The sequence below is a fragment of the Cordyceps javanica genome, chromosome 6, assembly GCF_051103115.1.
Source record: "Cordyceps javanica chromosome 6, complete sequence".
NCBI lineage: Eukaryota > Fungi > Ascomycota > Sordariomycetes > Hypocreales > Cordycipitaceae > Cordyceps > Cordyceps javanica.
In genome coordinates, this window is record NC_139300.1 from 1,958,902 (window position 1) to 1,981,609 (window position 22,708).

General features: G+C 50.1%; 7 protein-coding genes across 7 annotated transcripts; 3 read left to right on the forward strand and 4 right to left on the reverse strand.

Annotated features, from left to right (window-relative positions):
* Nucleotides 1-562: 562 nt before the first annotated feature.
* On the forward strand, nt 563-2,544 carry V2A60_009032 (TFIIH/NER complex subunit TFB1; the record flags this gene model as incomplete). The annotated part of the gene is made up of 2 exons (XM_083260300.1): nt 563-704; nt 761-2,544. 2 exons carry the CDS (start codon nt 563-565, stop codon nt 2,542-2,544), a joined length of 1,926 nt encoding a protein of 641 aa, XP_083116426.1.
* Nucleotides 2,545-2,857: 313 nt separating this feature from the next.
* V2A60_009033 (uncharacterized protein) lies at nt 2,858-5,769 on the reverse strand (the record flags this gene model as incomplete). Its single annotated transcript, XM_083260301.1, has 2 exons — nt 2,858-5,620; nt 5,677-5,769. 2 exons carry the CDS (start codon nt 5,767-5,769, stop codon nt 2,858-2,860), a joined length of 2,856 nt encoding a protein of 951 aa, XP_083116427.1.
* Nucleotides 5,770-7,462: 1,693 nt separating this feature from the next.
* Nucleotides 7,463-9,358, reverse strand: V2A60_009034 (F1F0 ATP synthase subunit beta; the record flags this gene model as incomplete). Its single annotated transcript, XM_083260302.1, has 6 exons — nt 7,463-8,709; nt 8,768-8,810; nt 8,869-8,954; nt 9,035-9,056; nt 9,112-9,256; nt 9,348-9,358. 6 exons carry the CDS (start codon nt 9,356-9,358, stop codon nt 7,463-7,465), a joined length of 1,554 nt encoding a protein of 517 aa, XP_083116428.1.
* Nucleotides 9,359-10,058: 700 nt separating this feature from the next.
* On the reverse strand, nt 10,059-12,504 carry V2A60_009035 (1,4-alpha-glucan branching enzyme; the record flags this gene model as incomplete). Its single annotated transcript, XM_083260303.1, has 8 exons — nt 10,059-10,091; nt 10,151-10,781; nt 10,837-11,172; nt 11,221-11,912; nt 11,969-12,081; nt 12,133-12,232; nt 12,290-12,414; nt 12,462-12,504. 8 exons carry the CDS (start codon nt 12,502-12,504, stop codon nt 10,059-10,061), a joined length of 2,073 nt encoding a protein of 690 aa, XP_083116429.1.
* A 1,599-nt stretch (nt 12,505-14,103) lies between these two features.
* Nucleotides 14,104-15,775, forward strand: V2A60_009036 (P-loop containing nucleoside triphosphate hydrolase protein; the record flags this gene model as incomplete). Its single annotated transcript, XM_083260304.1, has 3 exons — nt 14,104-14,416; nt 14,466-14,646; nt 14,695-15,775. 3 exons carry the CDS (start codon nt 14,104-14,106, stop codon nt 15,773-15,775), a joined length of 1,575 nt encoding a protein of 524 aa, XP_083116430.1.
* A 323-nt stretch (nt 15,776-16,098) lies between these two features.
* On the reverse strand, nt 16,099-16,995 carry V2A60_009037 (cytochrome c oxidase subunit IV family; the record flags this gene model as incomplete). The annotated part of the gene is made up of 3 exons (XM_083260305.1): nt 16,099-16,185; nt 16,282-16,475; nt 16,791-16,995. The coding sequence occupies 3 exons, from the start codon at nt 16,993-16,995 to the stop codon at nt 16,099-16,101; spliced, it is 486 nt and encodes a 161-aa protein (XP_083116431.1).
* Nucleotides 16,996-19,982: 2,987 nt separating this feature from the next.
* On the forward strand, nt 19,983-22,186 carry V2A60_009038 (uncharacterized protein; the record flags this gene model as incomplete). Its single annotated transcript, XM_083260306.1, has 3 exons — nt 19,983-19,990; nt 20,041-20,347; nt 21,197-22,186. The coding sequence occupies 3 exons, from the start codon at nt 19,983-19,985 to the stop codon at nt 22,184-22,186; spliced, it is 1,305 nt and encodes a 434-aa protein (XP_083116432.1).
* Nucleotides 22,187-22,708: the final 522 nt, after the last annotated feature.

Below are 22,708 nucleotides of genomic sequence, written 5' to 3' on the forward strand. Positions count from 1 at the left end.
CTTTCCCCTAACTAACTCATCCAATTATAGGACCGAGCAAAGCCAGGACCACAATTCCTTTTGCCAGTTCTCCGAGACGATGGAAAAGGGTGCAGGCAAGCTTGGCCCCCTTGCTGGGTTGGTTTCTCAGGTACCTTCTCCAAGAAGTACCTAGGTAAGTACTGAGTACTTAGGCACCCAAATCTATTTGCGCTTGAGGCTGGCGACTTGAGGCTGTTCTGCACTTTTGACGCATTTTGACGCGCCACACCCACGTCCCACCTAATCTGCACCTGTCATGGACCCGCAACCAAGGCCAACACTCTGTTTCCGATACTCACGCATCATCACCACACATTGCTAGACCCGACGCCAGCGCCCGTCACATTGTGGTTCGGATTTCGAAACAGCTACTCAATCATCACTTGCTTAATCACCGCCAGGAATTCGCCATTCTAGGAAGCAGCCCGAGAGGAAACCTCAGGCGCATCAGCTCACATGCGTGCATGCATTTCCCGTGAAGATTGAGTCATAGGCGCCGCCAGGCATAGCCAGGCACAGCCAGTGCCTACTCGAAGCTGTCATGGCTACAAATCCAGCTGGTCGTACCTTGTACAAGAAAAAGGACGGTATCCTAACGATCACCCCGGATCTTCAAATGGTGACATGGACGCCCAACTCTGGTGGCCCCCCCACCGTCTCGTTGCCTGTTTTCAAGATAACCAGTAAATCTCCCAGCTCTCAATGATCGATGTACATCATTGCTGATAAAGATGCCTAGACTTGCAGCAGACGCCAGAGGGAGCGCCCAAAGTTATGCTCAAGATTTTCGAGCAGAATACCAATGGCGGTGATGCCGTCACGTACCTCTTTCATTTTAACACTGATGAGGCCAAACAAGAGGCTTCTTCGTTCAAGGATGTTCTCTCTCGGTTACTCTCTGAAGCAAGAAGCGGCGATCCCAATGTTCCACGCCCAGCTGGTTCATCTACGCCGCAAGGCGCTCTTGGTACTGGCGGCAGCGCCTCGGCAACGATGGCATTCGCAAATGCTGTCAACACACAGCAGTCCTCAGCTCGCTGGTTTGACGACCAGCAACTAAAGAATGATATTGAGCTGCAACGATCGCTCATGAAGAAGGACTTGCGCCTCAATGAAACGTACATGGATGCACTCTCCACCAAGCCGGAATCTATATCTGTCGCTGCATTCAATTCACAATTCTGGTCTACCAGAACTAATCTGTTACGAGCACACGCCATCGAATCAACCCAAAAAAAGGGTCCCTATAACGTTCTCTCAACCGTCAAGCCGCGAACGGTGGATGGTGAGATGAAATTGAACATCAGCGTTGAGCAAGTCCAAATGATCTTTGCTCAACATCCGCTCGTAAAGCGCATATACAATGAAAATGTCCCAAAACTATCTGAGGCCGACTTCTGGTCCAGATTTTTCCTTAGTCGTCTGTCAAAGAAGCTACGCGGAGAGCGTGTTACCGAAAACGACACGACCGATGTCATATTCGATAAACACGACGTCAATGAGAACTTGCAAAATGTTCAGAGCAAAATCATGTCTCAGCAAGTTCCTCACATCATTGACCTGGAGGCAAACGAAGAAAATCAAGGAGGCTTCAGAAGTGGCAACGCCAAGGACGTCGAAATGCGACCCAGGGCGAATATCCCCATAGTACGGACATTGAATAGTCTCAGTGAGAAAATCATGGCAAATGTTGCGCCATCGGATACTCCAAATGATGACAAGGCCGAGTACTTTAGGGAACTGGCGCTGCGGGATTTGCGTGGTGATGCTGAGGAGCATCGCATCATGCTCAATGTCAAGGAACAGAACAAGTTCTTTGCGAAGCATGATCCCGCCCCGTCCAGCAATGCTAAGTTTTTTGCGAAGCAGAATACTGCTGACGTGTTGTTGAAAATGCAAACAGTGTTCAAAAGGGCTGCTATTGATAGCGTTGCCGGCATGGACTTGCAGGCCACCATCAATTTTGACGACGGCAGTGACAGCGAAGACGAAGAACCTCCTCGGAAGAAGCAGAGCAGCTCGCGTCACGCCATCATTGGTGCCGAAAAGGATGTCTTGAACGGCATTTTCCAGCAACGCTCACAGAAGTATGGCCATGCCTCGGACGCATCAACACCCATGGGGCTTCCCGTTCAGATCGTAGAACGGTGCACGCTCACGCACGCTACGACGGTGGAGTTTCTGCACCAATTCTGGGACGCGTTTCTATCTGGTGACCCCGACCGCGCCGGCGAGCTGCAATATCTCGCCGAGTCGCTGAAGCGCTCGACGACCCGCATCTACGTCGTCGCCGACGACGCCGCCAAGGAACGCGACGAATCCATCCGCAAGACCAAGCAGGAAATTCGTGACCACTTTGAGAAGACAGGCAAGAAGATTCGTTGGAAGTCCGACATGGTGGGCGGCGGCCGCGATGCCGTCATCAAGTTGATGCAGCCGACTCTCGACGCCCTCGAAAAGGCTCAGGCAGACTACTCACGAGCGTTGGCCGCAGAGGGCGTGCAGCTATCTACGGAGACATAGGTTCGCCGTGTACAAGCTTGGGGAATATTTACTACCAGTCGTGTTGCTTATAGCGGCCAAGTATACCCCGGGCAATATTTCATGTAACTTAGGACACAAAGAGCAGCCAATTTATTCCGTTTCATGTACAATCAATTGGCCACATGCTAAACAACCCATGTCCGACATCCATAGTACTATACAAGCAATAGCCAACCGCCGCGCAGCCTACCTCACATCTAGAAATACAAGGGCAAGACAGAAACCGCCCTGCTCCGATTTTCAGGCATGCTTTATGTACAGTCTAGATTACTGTGTTGTTCCTTCCCCTCCCTCACCTACGAATGCGTGCGTCATCTGCGTCGGGCACGAGCTTCTGATCCAGGTTGCCAAAGCCCAAAGACGACTTCTTGGCGCGCCTACGGTTCCCATACTCCTCATCAAACTTGCGAATCATCTTGAGCGACGTCATGTCCTCGCTGATGCTGGCTGGGATCTGCCCGAGCGCATTCTCGAAGTGCTCCTTGCGCAGGACGCGCTTCTTGGGGTACTCGAACGGCTCGGGGCCGGTATGCTTAATGGCCATTTCGTTTTCTTCCTCTACCGCGGCCATGGCAGCCGCGACACAGACATTCTTCAGATCGGAGCCCGAGTAGTACGGCGTCCGCTCGGCATATCTTTCTATCGAAACGGAGTCGTCAAGCGTCTCATCACGGAGGAGCAGCTGAAGGATAGCGGCGCGGTCATCTCGCAGCGGAAGATCAACTAGGAGTTTTCGAGGGAGACGGCGAAGGACGGCGTCATCAAGATCAAAGGGCCGGTTGGTTGCCACCATGATGAAGGCATTTGTTTCCTCCATGCCGTCCCACTCCTTAAGGAACTGGTTGATATGCTCACGATGAGAGGGTCGGTTACTAAACATGCTACGGTTGGCCAGCAACGAGTCCGCTTCATCAATGAAGACAACACAGGGAGAGTATTTCTTAGCAAGTGTAAAGACGGCGCGGATAAGCTTTTCGCTTTCGCCAACCCACTTGTCATTGATTGTGGCACCGCTTATCTCAAGCATATTTGCGCCGCTCTCCCTTGCGACCGCCTTGGCAAGCATAGTTTTACCGGTTCCGGGAGGTCCATATAGCAAACAGCCCGGAATCTTATCTGCTGCCAGGATGCCGTACGAAAAAGCGTCAGGCCGGACCAGCGCCAATGAGGTGAGAAGTTTGAGCGCCGTGATAGTCTCGGGGGGTACGTGTACATCCCCGAAGGTAGTTCGTAGGTTTTCCTTATTGATCAGACCGGATTGTATTCGTTTCTCATACTCATTGAGCTTTGCTGGGGCTCTGGTTTCCGACTTTACGTCTTCTCCCGAGCTCTGTGTTTCGCTAGCAGAAATATGACCATGAGCCTCTTCATCCAGAAACTTTTGACCCGGGAGCGGCCGCAAGGGCCCCATGATGAATCGCTCCATGAATGCGCTGCGGGCTGAACCTTCGATGTCCGTACTATTCGAGTTCAATGCCTGTGCCAGATGATACACCTCAGGGATTGGCAGAATCCCTCTCCTGAAATTTGACTTGTGTGTATTGGCTGTACGTAAATACTCAAGCAACGTGTTCTCGACAAATTCAACGTCGATTTGGCTGCTTGGTTGAAGAGCCTGCATCATTCGTCGAATATTTTGGATATTCTCAAAAAAATAGTCGGTAGTTTGCAAGTCGGCAGAGAGTTCACTTTTCCTGTAGGACTTAGGCATGCTGCCAGAATTCAGTTGTAGGTGACGGCTGATAACGAAGTCTCCAAATGCCAGGTCACGAACGGCATTCTGATACTCGTCCGAGGGAGTTTCGCACGAGGAAGTTGCAAATATGGCAATTTGGGCACCATTTTGCCACGCAATATCAACGAGAGCACGCAGGCGAGCCAATATAAATGATCCCTCTAGGGTCATAGATAATTCAACAACGTCGTGCAGATGGAGAAGCACTGGTCGACCGCATGACGAACCATTGCTATTAGCAGATTGAATGATTTGGCCCAGAATCTTGTCAATTTTCAAAGTGTCCCATTTTCCAAAGCATTCGAAACCCCCTTGCTTCAATTTTTGAAAGTCTTCTTCCAAGTTTCCAGCAGCCGCAACGCGTGCGCTCAGGACTGATTCAGAGTCCATATCATCATCTTCTGATACGTGTCGTATGGCAATCTCTGGGTCCTGGACAAGTTTCCCATTGAGCTCAGCCGCGCGGAAACCCATCATGGATACTGCGCCACGGGAATATGCCCAATGCTGGCCAAGGTATTCTCCAACGAGAACCGATAGATCTTGTGCGTCCAAATGTATCAAATGAAAGCCCCCAAAGGCTATATGTGTAGCAATTGATTGCGCAACTGCCTTGCCGCCATAACCAGACAGTGACAGGATGTGAATAGGGCGCTTGCCAGTCTTGGCGTCGAAATTTGTAGGCGCGTTCGCATTTAGTTCGCGTATGACAGAGTTCCTTATAGCCACGAAGGTATCCACATGGAAACCAGCGAGCGCATGAGAGAGAGACACGTCGAGATGCTCTCCGGCTGTGAGGTTGTGATCAAGGGATATACTGAGGGAGACGAATTGGTCGCGAAAGGTATTGCTGCGGTGATCAAAATCTTTGTGAATATGCCACCACCAAAACGGTCGCTTCTTGTACACATATTCTGCTTGTCGAGTAGGGTACAGCGCATCAGCTAGATGCCATGAAGCGTCCAGTATCATGTCCCACGTTCTGACAACTCGGGCAATGGTCTCTGGAGACTCCCATCTGGCCTTGTCTTCCTCTGTTTGGCGTCGCGAAAACTCGGTAGCTAGTTCACAGTTTCGAAGAAGTAGCTTTTCGACGGCCATTCCAAAGTAGTTTTCAATGGCTTCGTTCGAGGCGTGGGCATCGGTACTTGGTGCAAGAAACAAGCGAGACGCCTTTTCGCGTTTGGCATCTTCGATGAGGGCTTGCGGGAGCCGGGGCTGGCTTGCTTCTTCGTGTATTGTGACATTTTGTTCGAGGAAAACATTCGGTATCTCGACCGGGGGAAGGGCAGACGCCGACTTGCGACGAGTTTGTCGACTCTTTAGTGAACTTGCTAGTGTCGACCTCGACCGCCCACCGGAGGCTTCCCCACTACCTTGCACCTCTGCTTCGCCATCTTGTTCAGTTGCTGATTCTTCTGCCGGTCGGCCGCCGCTGCCGAGGCCACTGCATCGGCGCGCTGACGCATGGAGCTGACGGTGCGGCCCGCGACCTCTCTGCGCTCTAGCGGCGAACACAGTAGTCCGAATGGCTCGTGACGGGAAGTGCATCCGAGCGGTGAGCCGCCACCAGCGCGGGTCGCGTTGGGGCCTAATGATAATACTCGCGAGTTGATGTGTGGGATGACTGAAATGATGGGTTTGCGATTAGCGGAGGCTGGGCTGGTCTCGATAACTGGTCGAAGTTGCCTGGCACGGTAAACTAAATAAATCCGCACCATGTGGATTACGTGAGCGACTGCGATAGATGTTCGGTGGACTGCAGCTTATACGAGTTAGCACGGTATCCCTTCCAAATTAACACATGTAATGCCAACGGTATATTTCAGTCTTGCCGCAGGCACAACTACATGCTATCACTTATATATTGTGGTGACTTGCTGCGAGAGACCCGAGTATCATGTTGAACCCCAACGCGCAGCAAAGCGACATTGTACAACCCGTGCCAGTCACACCAAGTTCCAACAATCGCGCCTGCACTCGGGTTAATTTTATTCGATAAGGCAGGCTATCGACGACTAGTCAATTAACATAGTAGCATGGACTACTATTGACAAGATTTAACGATTACAATTTGCTAGCTTTCACCACCAGGAACACTATTTGCTGCAAGTACTCACAGCAACCAGTTGACATCGAAGCTCCCGGGTAGGACAAGGCTCGAAGGCATTTTCGCTAGCGTCATATGGTGGTGGTGCGCATCTCCATTTACATACCTACCTAGCAAAGCCGCCTGCGATTGAATGAGCTTGCGGAAACTTCCTAGGTCAAGGTAACTGGAGAGCCAAATCTCACTCGTCGCTTTAGTGTCTCTGCTATCTTCGCCAGCACCCCGTTTGCCCGCGAGACTTACTGGGAACAATGCCACGCAGCAATTACTGAGACCTCCAGCTACATCATTACACTGTATCGAAATTTGAAATACGGACCCAATCCAATGATGAAAGATTTGACATATCACGGATATCGTTCAACTGCAAAGAATATTGTGTCTACTTGTTCGGCCAAACCCGTGTTAAAAAGAGAAATCGGAAAAGCCACGTGGTACGTATCTTCAACCCTCACGACTCAGGCATGGCTCATGGATAGAAGGTCAGGCCAAGATTTGGCGGCAAGAGAAGGCGAGTCCGCTGTACTAGAAACTTATGCGATGTAAGAAAAGCCCCGGTACGATGATGCCGAGCATTTGTTGTTCCCGATACCGCGGCCGTCTCGAAAACAAAAAAACTATCATTCTCCATGTACCTGTTTGAGGTATAGCACAGTCGTCACGTTTGGTTGTAAACGCGGGTCCAGCGTCACCAGCATGGTGCGCGTACGCTCTTGCAGACTGACACGCTGGCTTCATTTGTTACGCCTTAGAGCGACGGGAAACTTGATGTACAATTTTATAGCCCACTACAATCTCCGTTGTGAGTTTAGTCCAGATTCAGACAAAGTCACACTTGCACAAGCTCGAGTTCAAGTAATAGGGAAGAGATATAAGTTAACAAAGGAAACTCCATTCAATACAAGAGGAATTTTGTTGATTTCTTGGTACACAGCCCACGAAAGAGACTACTTAAAGGAGCTTTAGAAGAAACCGCGCTGGCTTCCGTTCCTCTGATCTATACACAGGCCCATCTTCTACACCTCTGGTATTATTATAGCAAAGGCCGTTACTTAGTTCTTCTCCAAATCGGCAAGAATCTTCTCACCCTTCGCTCTGGCAGAGGCGAGATCACCAACCATGTAGAAAGCACCCTCAGGGAGGCTGTCGCCCTCACCACTCAGGATAGCCTTGAATGAGGCAATAGTGTCCTTCAGGTCGACGAGAACGCCCTCGATACCAGTGAAGACCTGAGCAACAGTGAAAGGCTGGCTCAGGAAACGCTGAATCTTACGGGCACGCTCGACAGTGAGCTTATCGGCCTCAGAAAGCTCGTCCATACCCAGAATGGCAATGATGTCCTGAAGACCCTTGTACTCCTGGAGGATCTGCTGGACACGGGTGGCGGTATCGTAGTGCTCCTGACCGACGATACGGGGGTCAAGCATACGCGAGGTAGAGTCGAGAGGGTCGACAGCGGGGTAGATACCCAGTTCAGAGATACCACGCGACAAGACAGTGGTGGCGTCCAAATGGGCGAAGGTGGTGGCAGGGGCGGGATCAGTCAAGTCATCAGCAGGAACGTAGACGGCCTGGACGGACGTAATCGAACCCTTCTTGGTAGTGGTGATACGCTCCTGCATACCACCCATGTCGACAGCGAGGGTAGGCTGGTAACCGACAGCGGAGGGGATACGACCGAGAAGAGCGGACACTTCCGAACCGGCCTGGGTGAAGCGGAAAATGTTGTCAATGAAGAGCAGCACATCCTGGCCTTCCTGGTCACGGAAGTACTCGGCAATAGTCAGACCGGTCAGGGCGACACGGGCACGAGCACCCGGGGGCTCATTCATCTGGCCGAACACCAGGGCGACCTTAGACTCGCCGTCGAGCTGAATGACGGAGGTCTCCTGCATTTCGTGGTACAGATCGTTACCCTCACGGGTACGCTCGCCGACACCAGTGAAGACGGAGTAACCACCGTGAGCCTTGGCGATGTTGTTGATGAGCTCCTGAATAAAAACGGTCTTGCCCACACCAGCACCACCGAACAGACCAATCTTACCACCACGGGCGTAAGGGGCCAGCAGATCGACGACCTTAATACCAGTAATCAGAATCTCAGCGGAAGTCGACTGGTCGACAAACTCCGGAGGCTCGGTATGGATAGGAAGGAACTTGTCAGTCTTGATAGGGCCACGCTCGTCAATGGGGTCACCGGTGACGTTGATGATACGACCAAGAGTGGCAGGGCCGACGGGAATGGTGATGGGGGCACCGGTATCAGCAGCCTTAGCGCCACGAACGAGACCCTCAGTACCTGCATTTTACCTGTCAGCACGAGCCCTGGCAGCCCAATGAGCGCTAAATTGACCTACCGTCCATGGCAATGCAACGAACGACGTTCTCACCCAAGTGTTGCTAAAAAAAGCTTGTTAGTTGCGAAAAGGTTCCGTATTCCGGATTGGCGATTACGTACGGCGACCTCCAGGACGAGCTTCTGGCCGTTATTCTGGGTCTCCAGAGCGTTCAGAATAGGGGGGAGCTTGGCGGTGTCGAACTTGACTAACACACAATCAGTATCAACGAATTCGCATCGGCGAGAGTGCAATTGCTGCACATCGCTGTCGGGATTCGAAACTAACCGTCGACAACGGCGCCAATGACCTGTTTGTTATGGTTAACTCAGCGTTCCAGCTCTGTACATAGGTCCAGTTCTCACCTGGTAAATCTTGCCATCACCAACACCAGCAGTGCTCGCGAATCTGCTGTTAAGGGGAAATCGGATGGAAGCAGGTCGGATGGCACGGCGAGGAGCCGCCGTCGCGAAGGACGGGCGGGCAGCGCGGGCGAAGGAGGAAATGCCGCTACACAAGGAGGTCGGTCAGCTTCATCGTCCCAATTGGCGTAAACAGCGCAATTGGGCAGTTCAAAAAACCCTCAATGCCTTCAACGTACCTCTTGAACATCTTGCCAGATGACAGAGAGCGATCAGTGATGGGAGTGGAGAGAGATTGGTTGAGCCTGGGGAGAACTTTGGCAGAGTGAGCAGTTTTGCTCCGGAACTGAGGACTTCGTCGGTTAGAGCTTTCTCACAAGTCACGTGTGGCGCTAGGCTGAAAATATGTAGAATCCCCTTACAGTGCCCAAAAGTGCCCGGTCGCCAGCCTCCGGGAATTCCCTCTACTAACAAAACAAGACATTGCCCTCTGGGATCGGTTGCCACTTTGATTCTGAGTAGGAAACATCAGTGAGTTATAAATTGACTTTACAGCATAGTGAGATTACGGCTTTCGTGACTCATCTTGGGCCTTTGTGCGGTCTAGGCTGTTGACTTAAGATACATTGAGTACTGCGGATATTTTGGGAAATATGAAGTACACAGTGCGAATCCGACATTCTCGGCGAATCTAGGGAGTTCCGACGGCCCCTAATAAGGGCCACGCGCCAGCAGCTCCGCGTTCCTGATCCTCTTGTGCCTCAGGAAACAGGCTATAGAACTCTAGCGCCCCTGATTGGGGCCGGAGCAACAATAATGATACTTCTTCAGGCTCTTCTCACTACTTAGGTACCTTATTTCCTCGGTGGACCTTGCCCACCATGGTCCTAACCAGCTCACCAAGTCCAACTCCCTACAAGGTCTCTTTTATGCCCGCTCATTATTATCTATTACTGTGCTACGGCATCCTCGGGTGCCAGGACCTACGAAAGTTAGCTTTCGTTTCTCGAAATGACAAACTATACTGTCAACATGTACTTACTAGTGCCGTTCTGGACGGGATATACACCTGCGTCCAATTCTTCCGCCCGTTCCATTCCATTGGTGTTGTGAAGAAGCGAACGCTTTCATCAATTCTGCTATGGCCACCGACGTCTTTGCCATCAGTCTGCAGAACGACTTTGTAAGTTCCGGCTACGTCGAGGCCGATTCGATAGTCGCTGAAGCTTTGGTTCGGATTGAAATTGAATACGAAGACGAGCCCGGCTCTTTCAAACACAATTACCTTGTCCACTTCATGCTTCAAGGAGATGTATGCCTGAGGTGCATGCAACCATCCGTATCTTGATTCACAATTGTTCATCAGGCCATCAAATCGGTTCAAGAATTGATAACGCAAAAGGTGATCTTCAGTGAGGTTGAGCTGACGTCGCGCGTACCAGAATGAGTTTTGGTTTCCCTCGCGAGGAAAGTCAAGCCATTCCGGATGACCAAATTCGTTACCTTCAAAATTAAGGTATCCCTCACCACCTAAGCTATGTGTGAGCAGCCGGATCAATTTGTGCAGAGCAATGCCGCGATCGATGATCGGAGTCAATGGCGACAAGATGGACATGTTTGTATACATTTCGGCGTCGCATAGATGCATCATTAATGTCTTGTCACCAACGAGTCTACCAGCGTTCTTTAGTCAGTCTTATCATTGATGGCAAGGCAATAATGACTCACGCCTGGTCATGACTCTCGCAGTATGCGATCGTTTTCTCGCCATGTCGCCGATTTGTTAAAGTGAAACAGATGTTGCCAATATCCCACTTCTCGTCTTGTACTTCCTTGAGAATTTTGATCCACATGTCGGGAATTGCCATGGCCAAACGATAATCGAAGCCAACACCGCCGAGCCCCACGGGGACACATAGAGCAGGCATTCCAGATACATCTTCAGCGATCGTGATGCACTCGGGATAGAAAGAGTGAAGCATCTGGTTAGCAAGCATCATGTAGACGACAGCCTCTTCATCAACATCTGAGCCGAAGTACTCATGGTAACCTCCCGAGAAGCCGCTGTATCTTGTTAGTTTGCTGGTGAATGAAGATACAAGATAGACTTACGCGCCGATACCATGATGGATGTACAGCATACTAGTGACCCCGTCGAAGCGGAAGCCATCGAAGTGATATTCGTCCATCCAGAAGCGGAGGTTGCTCAGCAAGAATCGCATGACCTCGTGGTGCGCATAGTTGAAGAGACGACTGTCCCATTGGTCATGGTTGCCCTTGCCTCCGCCGTGGAAGTACTGGTGGTCGGTTCCATCAAAATTGTTCAGGCCATCTAGAACGTTTTTTGACGCGTGGCTGTGCACCACATCGAGTAGGACAACGATCCCCATACTATGCGCCGTGTCGATGAGCTCTTTGAGATCCTCGGGTGGCCCATAACGACTACTAGCGGCGAAGAAATTGTTGATTTGATATCCAAAGCTGGCATAGTAAGCATGCTCCATGACGGCCATTAGCTGGATTACATTGTAGCCGAGATATTTGATCCTGGGCAGCATGTCTCGGGTAAACTCTTTGTATGTAGCAACTCGTTGTTCAGGTGTCGAAATGCCAACATGTGCTTCGTAGACGCGAACACTATCAGGCTTCTTTGGACGCGGATGCTTGAATTCATACTTCTCCGATGCGGGCGGGTTCCAAAAACGAGCATCATATACTGGAGACGCACTCAAGTCTTGTGTGACGTATTTGATCCAGGCGGGTATCCTGTCTACACGTTCACCGCCTGGTAGAACCAAAGATATCTTGAAGCTCTGTCAGGCTAACATTCGAATGAGGGTTAAAGCATTGGCCAACAAACCTTGATTTTGGACTTGTGCGGAATCGCGGGCTGACCGTCATTTGAGGGCACAACAATCGTGAATGAACCAAACTCATCCTTCGTCATAGGATGCGAGTTTTGTTCCCACATATCTATTCCCCAAGTTAACTGGCATCTTCTTCATTAATTTGACTACGACTTACTGAATTCACCGATCAAATATGCCTCGATGGCGTTGGGTGCCCACTCCCTGTACCGAATATCGCCGTTGGAGAGAACATTGAAACCGAATTTTTCGAACCCCTTAATGCTGGTTAGTATTTGTGGGATAAGAATGGAATATTCCACAGAATGATGAACCTTTGTGTAGCTATCCATACCGCCCTCGGTGGCATCAATTTTGTTGACCCATTCTCGCGCTTTTCCGCATCTGCGCTTTAGAGCATCGCCGAACGGCTCCAGCCATGGATCTAACTTGATCACACCTATGAAATGTCAGAGAGACCAGATAGTCCATTGAGTGACCACAAACCAGTGCCATCAGTCGGTATTTCTGACGGTGAAGTAGCTGCCATGGTGGCGGCAGTTATGGTGTGTAATGTTTTAGCTAGCTTGCTATTAATGACGTGTGGTAGTCGTAATCAAGAGTCGGCGCTGTACACGTAGCAGGTCTTCTATGCAATGAGCCTTTGAGTTTGTAGGAATTGAACGAGGAAGGGACGGCTATCTGAAACGAACTGGATTGAGCGATTTCAGCTTTACCTTCGCGGTTGATAGGCGAAGAAACAAAAAACCGTATGAGGGGCAGTTCATCCGGTTGCGTGGGCTGATGATGCGGAGTGGTAAGTACAGATAGTTTTCACCTGGGCAACTAAAAGTAATAAGTACTAACCTACCTTTGTAGTAGGTAGGTAGCAACAGGTAAGTACACAACATTGTACCCTAGACTGGATCTGTAGGTACTTACTGAGATACCTAGGTACTAAAGTACCTCCCTACCTACCTCATCAGGTACTTAAGTTAGAGGGATACCTACTTAGGCACTCAAGCGCTAGCCACAGTTAGTCAACAGCACAAGGCGGCGGACAGCCAAACTAGGTACTTAATTCATCGCCCAACAAATTGCCCTCCAAGAACGTTGATATCCAGGACGAATAGCTGGTGGCAAATTAAGTAGTAGGCTATTTATTCGGGCTATCCGCGCATCAGTGGCGTCACTAGGTACGTGACGCTATCCAATTCAACGGGTCCTTATCGCAGGATGGTTTTCGTGATGTAGAAAAAAGGGCTTCTAATGAAAATCAGGTGTACTACACTCAAATGCTGGAATACTATCCGTAATCAATTGGAGGTATAGGCGTACATTTTATCTAGTAAGTAGTATCGCTGTGCTGTCAGATGATAGAAGTGATCAGACGGTACGAATTGCCATTACGACGGCAGAACCTGGTAGCACTGGTAGAGTGATAACTGGACTGAAGTAATATTCTGCGACCAAAAAGGGGTAAAAGTATCATATACTCTGCTCCTAGAGTCAGAAAGCGAAAAGCCTGGGACTATTTTCGCCGCTAAATGTTCTGAGAATTCTGCGGGTGCCAGGTAGGTAGCAGATACCAGTACTGAGTAACTTCGGTGTTTCTGGCACCAGTTACGTACCTTATTAACTAGCGGCTGTGAGGTAGACATCCCCGCGCATAACACTTTCCACCGAATGAGCTCGGAGCTCTCGACGACTCTCGACGCATGCGAGATCGGCGGCACATCTAGGAAACCTCCCACCGTCAGTACCACGCGCAACTTATCCGCCGGTTTGCCGACACTCAACGAAACAGACAAAGTGCCCCCAACAAACTCGCTTTGCTCATAATTTATCTTAATAGTTGACAGAAACTCTACGATCAACTCGGCCACTTCTGGCCTGGCCGCTCGTGACGCCATTAGTCACCGCATTTCCCAAGGGAAGCCCACCAACAAACCCAAGGTCTACGAATCGATCGAACCCGTACGCAAGACACACATACAATTACTGAGTATATACCGAAATGCTCCGACCCCCGCAGACGCTATACTCGGTGGCGCTGGGTTGTCGGCGAACTCGCCGGCTCGCGTCATACCAAGGCTGTACTCAGTGCCTGTCAACCAGTAGTCCCGCACTTGCCAGTAGGCAGGCTGACATGAACTCTGGATTTACCGGTACTTATGACCCTGCAGAAGATGCTGGCCGCGGGCCCATGTTCAATAAGCGACGATTTGGCGTCCCGCAGTTTTATCCCCGAGACCTGAAGAGGCGAGTGGACAATTATGTGGTTGGCCAGGACCGTGCAAAGAAGACGATTTGCTCTACCATATTCAACCATTACCAGAATCTTCGACGAAGACATCAGCACGAGCATGAGGAGCAAAATCTTCGTGATAAATCCTTGCGACAACGGTTCGCTCGAGATCGAGAGTTACACCAGAAACGGCGGGAAGCTCACCCAGTTGACGGTACGATGGTAAAATTTCCCCGTGCAATTGATTGTTCTAAAAGATGTAGATGAGTTTCCCGGGCACACTGAATCTGTTCGAGAGCTTTATGAAAGTGAAAGATACGAAGCTCCATCATTGGACCACCTATACATTCCCGAGGACGAAGTCGCCAATGAGCCAGTTAAGATCGATAAGAGCAATTTGCTCCTGATAGGACCTACCGGGGTAGGCAAAACATACATCCTAGAGTATGCCATCAAACTGCGACCACTTGGATACAATAGCTGACAGGCCAGAACTCTGAGCAAGAAGCTTCAAGTCCCATTTTCGATATGCGACTGCAACTCTCTGACCCAAGCAGGCTACATTGGCCAAGACGTCGAGACTTGCGTAGAAAGGCTTCTAATAGAGGCAAACTACGATGTCAAAGCTACGGAGCACGGCATAATTGTACTTGATGAGTTTGACAAGCTTGCCAGGCGAGAAACGTCGACCGGCCGTGATGTCGGTGGCGAGGGTGTTCAGCAAGCCTTGCTGAAGCTGGTCGAAGGAACCAAAGTCACAATCAACGTGAAAGACAACCGCTCCTCCCGATCTGCACCGCCAATCACGACGAATTATAATGCAGGTGGTTCATCTAGCAGCGCAGCTCAGACTGCACCTCCAGCTGCTAAAGTGGACCAATATACTATCGACACTACCAATATTCTCTTCGTCTTCTGCGGCGCTTTTGTTGGGCTAGACAAAAGTGTCATCCAAAGGGTTGCCAAACCCACTATAGGATTTGGCGGCGAGGTGAAAGGGCGGACCACGCTCTCTGGCGAGCAACAGACTCTTCCCACTGAATTTTATGAACACTTGGCGCACCATGACTCTTCTTCGAAGTTCACGCCCATGGACCTAACCACGCCGGCTGATTTGCAAAAATTCGGGTTCATACCAGAACTTATTGGACGACTGCACAACATTTGCGCTCTGAGCCCACTATCAAAAGAAGACCTCTTTCGGATCCTCACAGAGCCGCGCAACAGTCTCGTGGCGCAGTACACAGCTTTATTTGAAACGTACCCGTCTCGCCTCTTCTTTACCGAAAAAGCCCTCCATGCTATTGCCGACAGAGCATCGCAATCTGGCACAGGTGCACGGGGGTTAAAGATGGAAATGGAGCGGATCCTGGGGGGAGCTATGTTCGATGCTCCGATGCCGTATGTCTTGATCACGGAGGGCTGTGTCAATGGCTCGGAAAAGGCGAGCTACTGGGCCAAGGATGGGCGGTTCGAAGTGGATAGGCGAATGGAAGAAGAACAACTGGATCGCGGAACTAAGCCACTGGCAAGCTTCGAACATCTACGGGAAGCCGGCCAGAGTGGTGGTTGAACGCCGCTGTCGCTATTCAGAACATTTGGATATCCTATAGAAAAACTTACGCACATCTACAGTGAATGACAACAGGCGCCCGTGTCTAAGTGCATCGACAAAAATGAGCTGTGTATTGGAGACAATTGCTTCTTTTGATTCTGTCATTGTAGTACAGTATTTACACCTCCCTCTACCGCTTCGCTCGACAATTCGCCAACAGTTCCCCAAATGCTCTAGGCCCATTTTACACGCGAGAAAAAAATATTCTGCTTTCCACTGCCCACATCCTTCCATGAAAAATAGAAATGATAGAGTGCATCTTGCATATCTTATGAGTCGTTTTAGTTTCCCTTGGGCGGAGACTGGACGACGCCTTTGCCAGTGTAGCCTTCGGAAGATATACCGGTGATGGGGTTGGCATTTTGACCCTGGATGCGGCGTTAGTGACAGGCAATTTTTGCAAAAAATCAAGTGAACAGAAGAGCAGGAAATAACCAGACACCACTAGGCGGGGGATGACGTACGAGAAGAAATTCGTTGGACTCTTCCTGGTACTCCTTGGTCATAGTGTAAGGAGCGGGCTTGGCAGCGGAGCGGATGGCAGCGAAGATGGCGATAGAGGCACCAACACCGAGGGCAACACCCCACGCGATGCGAGCGTTCGTTCCGGGAGGATCGGTAGCGCGGGGCCCATGGGGACCGAAGGCAATCCAGTAGGCTGTTGAGAGGGTTTGAGTTAGTTTTTTGTTCAGATGCAAGCAAACTGATTTATGCACACTAATGCGTGGTTCGCCGTAGAGGTCACAATCATTTGCTCAAATAGGCAACTGTGCATGTACAACTTCGAGAAGATTGAAACACTTGGCATAGTGTACTTGGTTGAGGGGCTATAAATGAAGTTTTGCCAGGTGTTGTTGATGGCGAAACCGTGGCTGACGTTTCCGGCGGATGATAAGCTCGGCAAGCCGGGAGGTATTTTCAGGGAACCGCCGGGGCCAACGCGAAGAACAAAAAATAAAAAAGCATGACGTACCGGCTTTCTTTTCCTGAATAGTCAGCTCGGACCAGCTGCCCTTCATGCGATCGCGGAGAGCCATCCAGAGGTCAGCCTGCTCTTGAAGGGGCATGCCCTCCCATCTCTTCTCAATGTTCTTGAGCGTCGGGTTGGACAGGGCCTGGGTGGAATAGGCACGGGGCGCGGCCCGGCGCAGAACGTTCGTAGCTTGCGCGCGAAGCATTGTGTAAGGGCGGAGGATATGTCGATTTCGAAGCCGAAGTGAATGCAATTGGCGCGTTGGCCGTCGTGCGAGGACTTTATTCGAGAGGAGCACGGGGAAATTGATTGGGCTTGACGAAAGACAATACTATGTATGACTTGGTCGATTTCTCACTCCTCGAAGAAGCTTTGCTCCGCGGATGACTAAGGAAAACTGGCCTAATTTTAATCACGTGAAGAGTGATGCAGAATCATACGACTTCTCATTGGCCAATTCGTCTCCGGAGCTGGCAACACAGTCATCTAAAAAGCATGAGATTCGGTAAAACTCTTGCTAGAGCGTCCTAGTATTTTACTTCGATAACCGGCGAAAGCAAGCTCAATCTTGAATCACTCTCGCACAACGACATCAGTTTTACTGTATGGCTTGCGGTGGCCAGCTACCGGCTTCTCGGGGAATGACGGAACCGGCCGCCGGGTTGTGGCACCACTTCAGCAACTGTTGTACGGGGCCGTAAAAGAACCCAGCACCTCATCCATTAATCTGCAATCTAAAATTCACGACAAAAAAAAAACTCGCTGCAAATCTTCCGCCATCAAGGTACTAATAGAAAATAGCGGGCACTGAAATCGTTGTAAGCGCAATAAGTGCGATAAGGGACGTACCTCATCCTAAGCAACAGCAGAACTGCGCATTGGGCGTACGCCGCTGCCGAAACGTTGTGGCAGATATTTTTCTTTATCTGAAGTAATCGGTTTGCGACACGGAATGACTGCGCTTATTATACTTGGGGTCTTTCCAGGCCAATGACAGCGAGTCCTACCTATCATTGGCAAGAGCCAATGGTGATGCGATTGTCTTGTCCACCCAGACAGAAAGTGGCAAGAGGCAGAGTCAAAGCCGCCGCCATTATCAAGTGAATATAATACTTTGGCTGTCACTCGCCTCCATTCATAGTCGCCAAATGAGTGACGATTCGGTCGGAAATTGGTCGGTTTTCACCAAGCCAGCAGGAGCTCCCTGTCTATATTCCCAGCGCCAAAGTCGTGTTCCTGTGCCAAGAGCGTCAGGGTGGCTGCACACATGAGATCTAGAGTACTATAACCAGTAGCATCAGCAGTAAAAAGTCTACGGCGACAACAGACATGAAGACGAGCGTTTTTATCGGACGGAAATATGCACAAGAGAACCCTTATTTGGTATCAATGTCAGATGAGAAAAACGACCGCAGGTTAGTATTGTTAGTTGAATTTTGGAATCTTACGGTCTTCCTCTGCGGAATGGAAGGCCTGGAGGACTCTCGTAAAAGACGAAGGATACACATGTAATAAAACCGCTCTGTGGGAACTGAACCAGAAACTTTGTACCTGTACACGTTCGTGGTAATAGAATTTGAGTATAGTAATGGTCGTGAGCAATAAGGTCTAGCATCATCCGCCAGCTCGAGTCGATAGTCGTAGACTAAATCATTCTAGCCACATTGTGAAAAAAAGAAGCAGGCTGTCCTGTAATTGCATCAATAGCTCCAACAATCGGGCCAAATGTCGCTCCGTGGGCCACGCTACCATCACTCTGCCTCGGCTCTTAGGCATAGTCACATCAGCGACTTGATTGCGTTAGTAGCTATTGGAACACTGACACTAAGGCTTGTTAGATTTCGCAACGGAGGGAGCGCTCGAGGATTCGGGGTTACCGCGTAGGCAACAGAGAATCCCAGATATGATGGAGAGCCAGAGCAATACCGGTAGCATACACTGCATACGATGAAGTATAATAGTTCAGGGCTCGAGACTGACTATAATTGTGTCGATCGCAGGTGCGAGAATCGAAGCCGCCAAAGGACTGTAGTCTTGTTATCCGGGGGAATAATTTGGGGGAGAGGCTGAACGGTCATGCATCATAAAGGTGATGGCGGATACAATTGTAACGACGACAGCTTTTATCGGAATGGCCACTTTTGAGGATTCTCAGATCTCTTGATCCGCCTCAAGCTACTTGGCTGGCATCAATATCTCAGTAGCCTGTAAATTTGAGGATGGGGACCACTATCGTCCAGCCGGTGGCGGCACCTGGTGACGGCCCATGATATTGTTAATAATACTGAGATACTGAACATGCAAGCCGGAAGTTCTTGCTCCTGAGATCTGCCAGCCTGATCGCTAGCTTCAAAATACATCACTTTCTCTTGCAGCCGCTTGTAGTTTTTGAGTTCGTGCATTTGGCATTTGGGGATCATTCATCGAGTTGCGGTCTTCAGAATAGCGCAAATGAGAGCTGGAGTGAGAGCCTCGCACTTGACATGCATCAAGAAGAGACATGGCAAGAGTCGTGGTACAGTACATATATCACTGCGTCCGGTTAGCTCAGGACAATGACCCGGCGGGTGAACTGATGACTCGTAAGCCGACCGCGAATTGAGTGTCATGCAGTTGTAAGCTGAACCCGAGTTGTATAATGTAGCTTGTCGGGTGCGGTCACGACCTGGCAACGTGCTGCATTACTAACGTTGTGGAAAACTATGGTAACCTTGTCTTTTATATGACTTAAACCGATATCTACATGCGTGTAGAGGTACTCATCTGCTCGCATATCGCTAGCCGCAACATCACGGTTTCTTGGTATCCGTCTGCCGTTTACTGGTAGGAATGTAGTACAAATTATGTACCGAGCCGAAGCCGCTGTCGTTGATGTTCAGCTTCTTGGTGGGTCATATATTAGCCCAGAGTGTCGATGACGCCGTGGGGCTACCCGCGGACTTTCCGGATCCCACGGATACTCACTCGAGCACACCCACCTTTCCCTCCAACATATCCCCAAAATCGCACCAAAAAATAATATTGACCGAGTTCTGTTTCCATTGTGGCAGTGATATAGTCCATAGGGCAACATGGGGCGCCAGCCGAGACAGCGACCCATTTCTTGCAAGCTATGCAGGCAACGCAAGCTGCGGTGTAGCCGCGTCTTCCCTTGCTCTAATTGTACATGCCGTGGAGTCATCTGCGAGCACGATGGGCCCGTATCGGCGCAGCCGTCGGCGCCAAGATCAACTCTCGCGGCTAACTCTAGTGTTGATGCTCCCGCCGCCGTGCCTGGCCAGGATGATGCAGACGTGCGGATGATGGAAAGCGAGCGGTCGGTGGCACCAAAAGATGTCCCGAATGCCGAGTTGCTTGCACGCTTGGAGAAGCTTGAGGCGCTCATCGCTGCCCAGAACAGAGAAGGCATGTTGAATAAAGCAGAACCGGATACCTATCTAGAAGCGCCGCTGCCAAACCAGCCCTCGGTCGTGGCGTCGCCAATGTCACCGCAACTTCAAAAGTTGACCGATGATGCCCTGTGGCTGGAAAGATCGTTTACAGGCCAATCCATGTTGGTATGTGTGTTCCAGACATGTGTCGCTAGTCTTGAACTGCATGCACAGACTGCGTGAGACAAGCCAATAATCTAAGAATTACACTAACGATTTATTACTGTGTCAAATAGGAACCTCTCTGTGACGCAATATCTTTTCGCACTTGCCCAGTGCGCCGTATTGTCAAACAAGGCAGCTTCGTGCTGCAAAATGACCCCTCTGTGCCTTCTTTTGGATCTGGGGAGGTAACAAGATGCATCTGGCTGCCTCGCCGCGACGAAGCTCGCATCATTACCGCCAAGTACATAACAGATGTCAACCACTTCCATCATGTTGTACATATACCGACTTTGATGGCCACCATAGAGCAAATCTACGATTGTATTGACAGCAATACGACACTAGATATCGGTCTTATGACTCTGCTACTTAGCATGTGTGCTGCCTCGACTTACACATGGTCGCCTCAAGACGACGCACGGCTTCTCTACGGGACTGTGGCAGAGGCTAGAGCTCAGGCTCTATGGTGGGTAAAAGCTGCACTCGATGTTATGGATCATGCGCAGCGCATTGGTCATACTTCTTTAGAGTGCATCCATGGCATGGTAATCCTCTTTTATGTCTTTTGTAATATTGAGGGCCTGTCTCCCCGCGCAAGGAGCCTCAACGCGCGCTCAATCAGCATGGCCCGAGAATTGTCACTACACCGAGTTGATGCCCCAAGTAACCGGGAAACTCCTAACATGGGCAGTCTCCGAGTTGAGATGTACAGACGGACATGGTGGTTCCTTGTTGCCACAGACTGGTAACTACTCACAGCTATGCCTTTCTCCGTCAACATAGCTAATGCTTTGTAGGATGGTTACACAGTTTGCCTTCCCCCAGGAAGGATCCTTCACTATTCATCCATTCCATATGATGGTACGGAAGCCGTCAAATGTAAATGATGGTGATATTGTCGACAGCCAGCCTGTCATCGGACGTCCTTTAACGGAACCCACAGATGCATCTGCCTTGATCTATCGCATTCGTCTGGCTGAACTCTGTCAAAATATGCTTGACAAGGACCGTGCGTATGCTTTCCAGGCGCAACCAGCTGATCATAAATTCGTCATGGAGATGGACGCCAAGTTCAGAGTGTATCTACGAGAACTGCCGGACTTCTTCTCCATGGACAGCACCAATATGTACTCGCTCTCTCCGTCGGATCCACGCCGTGACCCAAAAATTACAATTCAGCGCTACACACTGAATTTATTAATATACAGACACCTCTGCAAGCTTCATTTACCCTTTTTGGCGAGAGGCTCCGTGGAGCAGGCCTACGCATACTCGTATGAGGCTTGCATGGCAGCTGCTAGAATGATTATACAGACCGAAAAGCATCTCAAACTGGAAGACCTACCGTTTTCTAGTACCAGATTACGATCTGTAATCATTCTAAGGAGTGTGTTCCTCGCGAGCATCGCACTGGTTCTCAATGCCTGTATTGGTAGGCAAACGGAAGACAATCCTGTGAATGACTCACATCTTGTCGAAGCTTGGCGCATCATGGACGATGCTAAGGATCAATCGCCTATTGGAGCCAAGCTTCTCGATCTGTCCGTTCAGGTCTTGAAGCGACACACGCCAAATCATCCAGCCCTGAAAATGTTTACAGCGCTACCTGTCACGATGCCAATGACACCTGACTCGGCAGGACGAGAGGAGCAGCGCCGTAACATGCCATTCCAAGGCTTTATTCCTGAGCCTGAAGCGTCATATATGGATCAGCAATGGCAGGCGCTGGAAGGTCGAATGGATCTCAACACCATAGATTTTGACAAATTATTTTATGGACTAGAAGCACCCTTCATCTGACTGAAGAGGAAAGGCTACGAGCTAGCGTAGCAAGAAGCCACACAATGGAACTAGACACGGGACGGGCGGGCGATACCATTGGAATCTGATGTACGGTGTTCAGGCGTTAATCGTAGTCTATAATCAATAAGTCGCAATTTTGTACACATTCTGCTACTCTGGTATAGGGATAGGCTTCTATATTTAAAACAGACAGCAATGAGTGCTTATATCCACGAAGTCATCCTGTACATGTACACAGATACATACTACATCACCTGGCTATGATGCAGGCTTCGCAGCCCCTGCTGTAGGCCCCGTGGGTTTAGCAGAAGACCTTGTGAGAAGCGTTAGACAATAATGGGTGTGTGTTGAGAAGGCTGTGGAATGCTTACTCTTTTGAATCATCAGAATTCGCCACAATCCGCGTGTTTTCTGGCGACTTCTCGGGTGCCAGCATGGGCTGAAATGTGTAGAAGCCTGAGGAGTTAGTTCGGCCATGTTAACAAAGACTGCATGAGACGCACCACCAGCAACGCCACA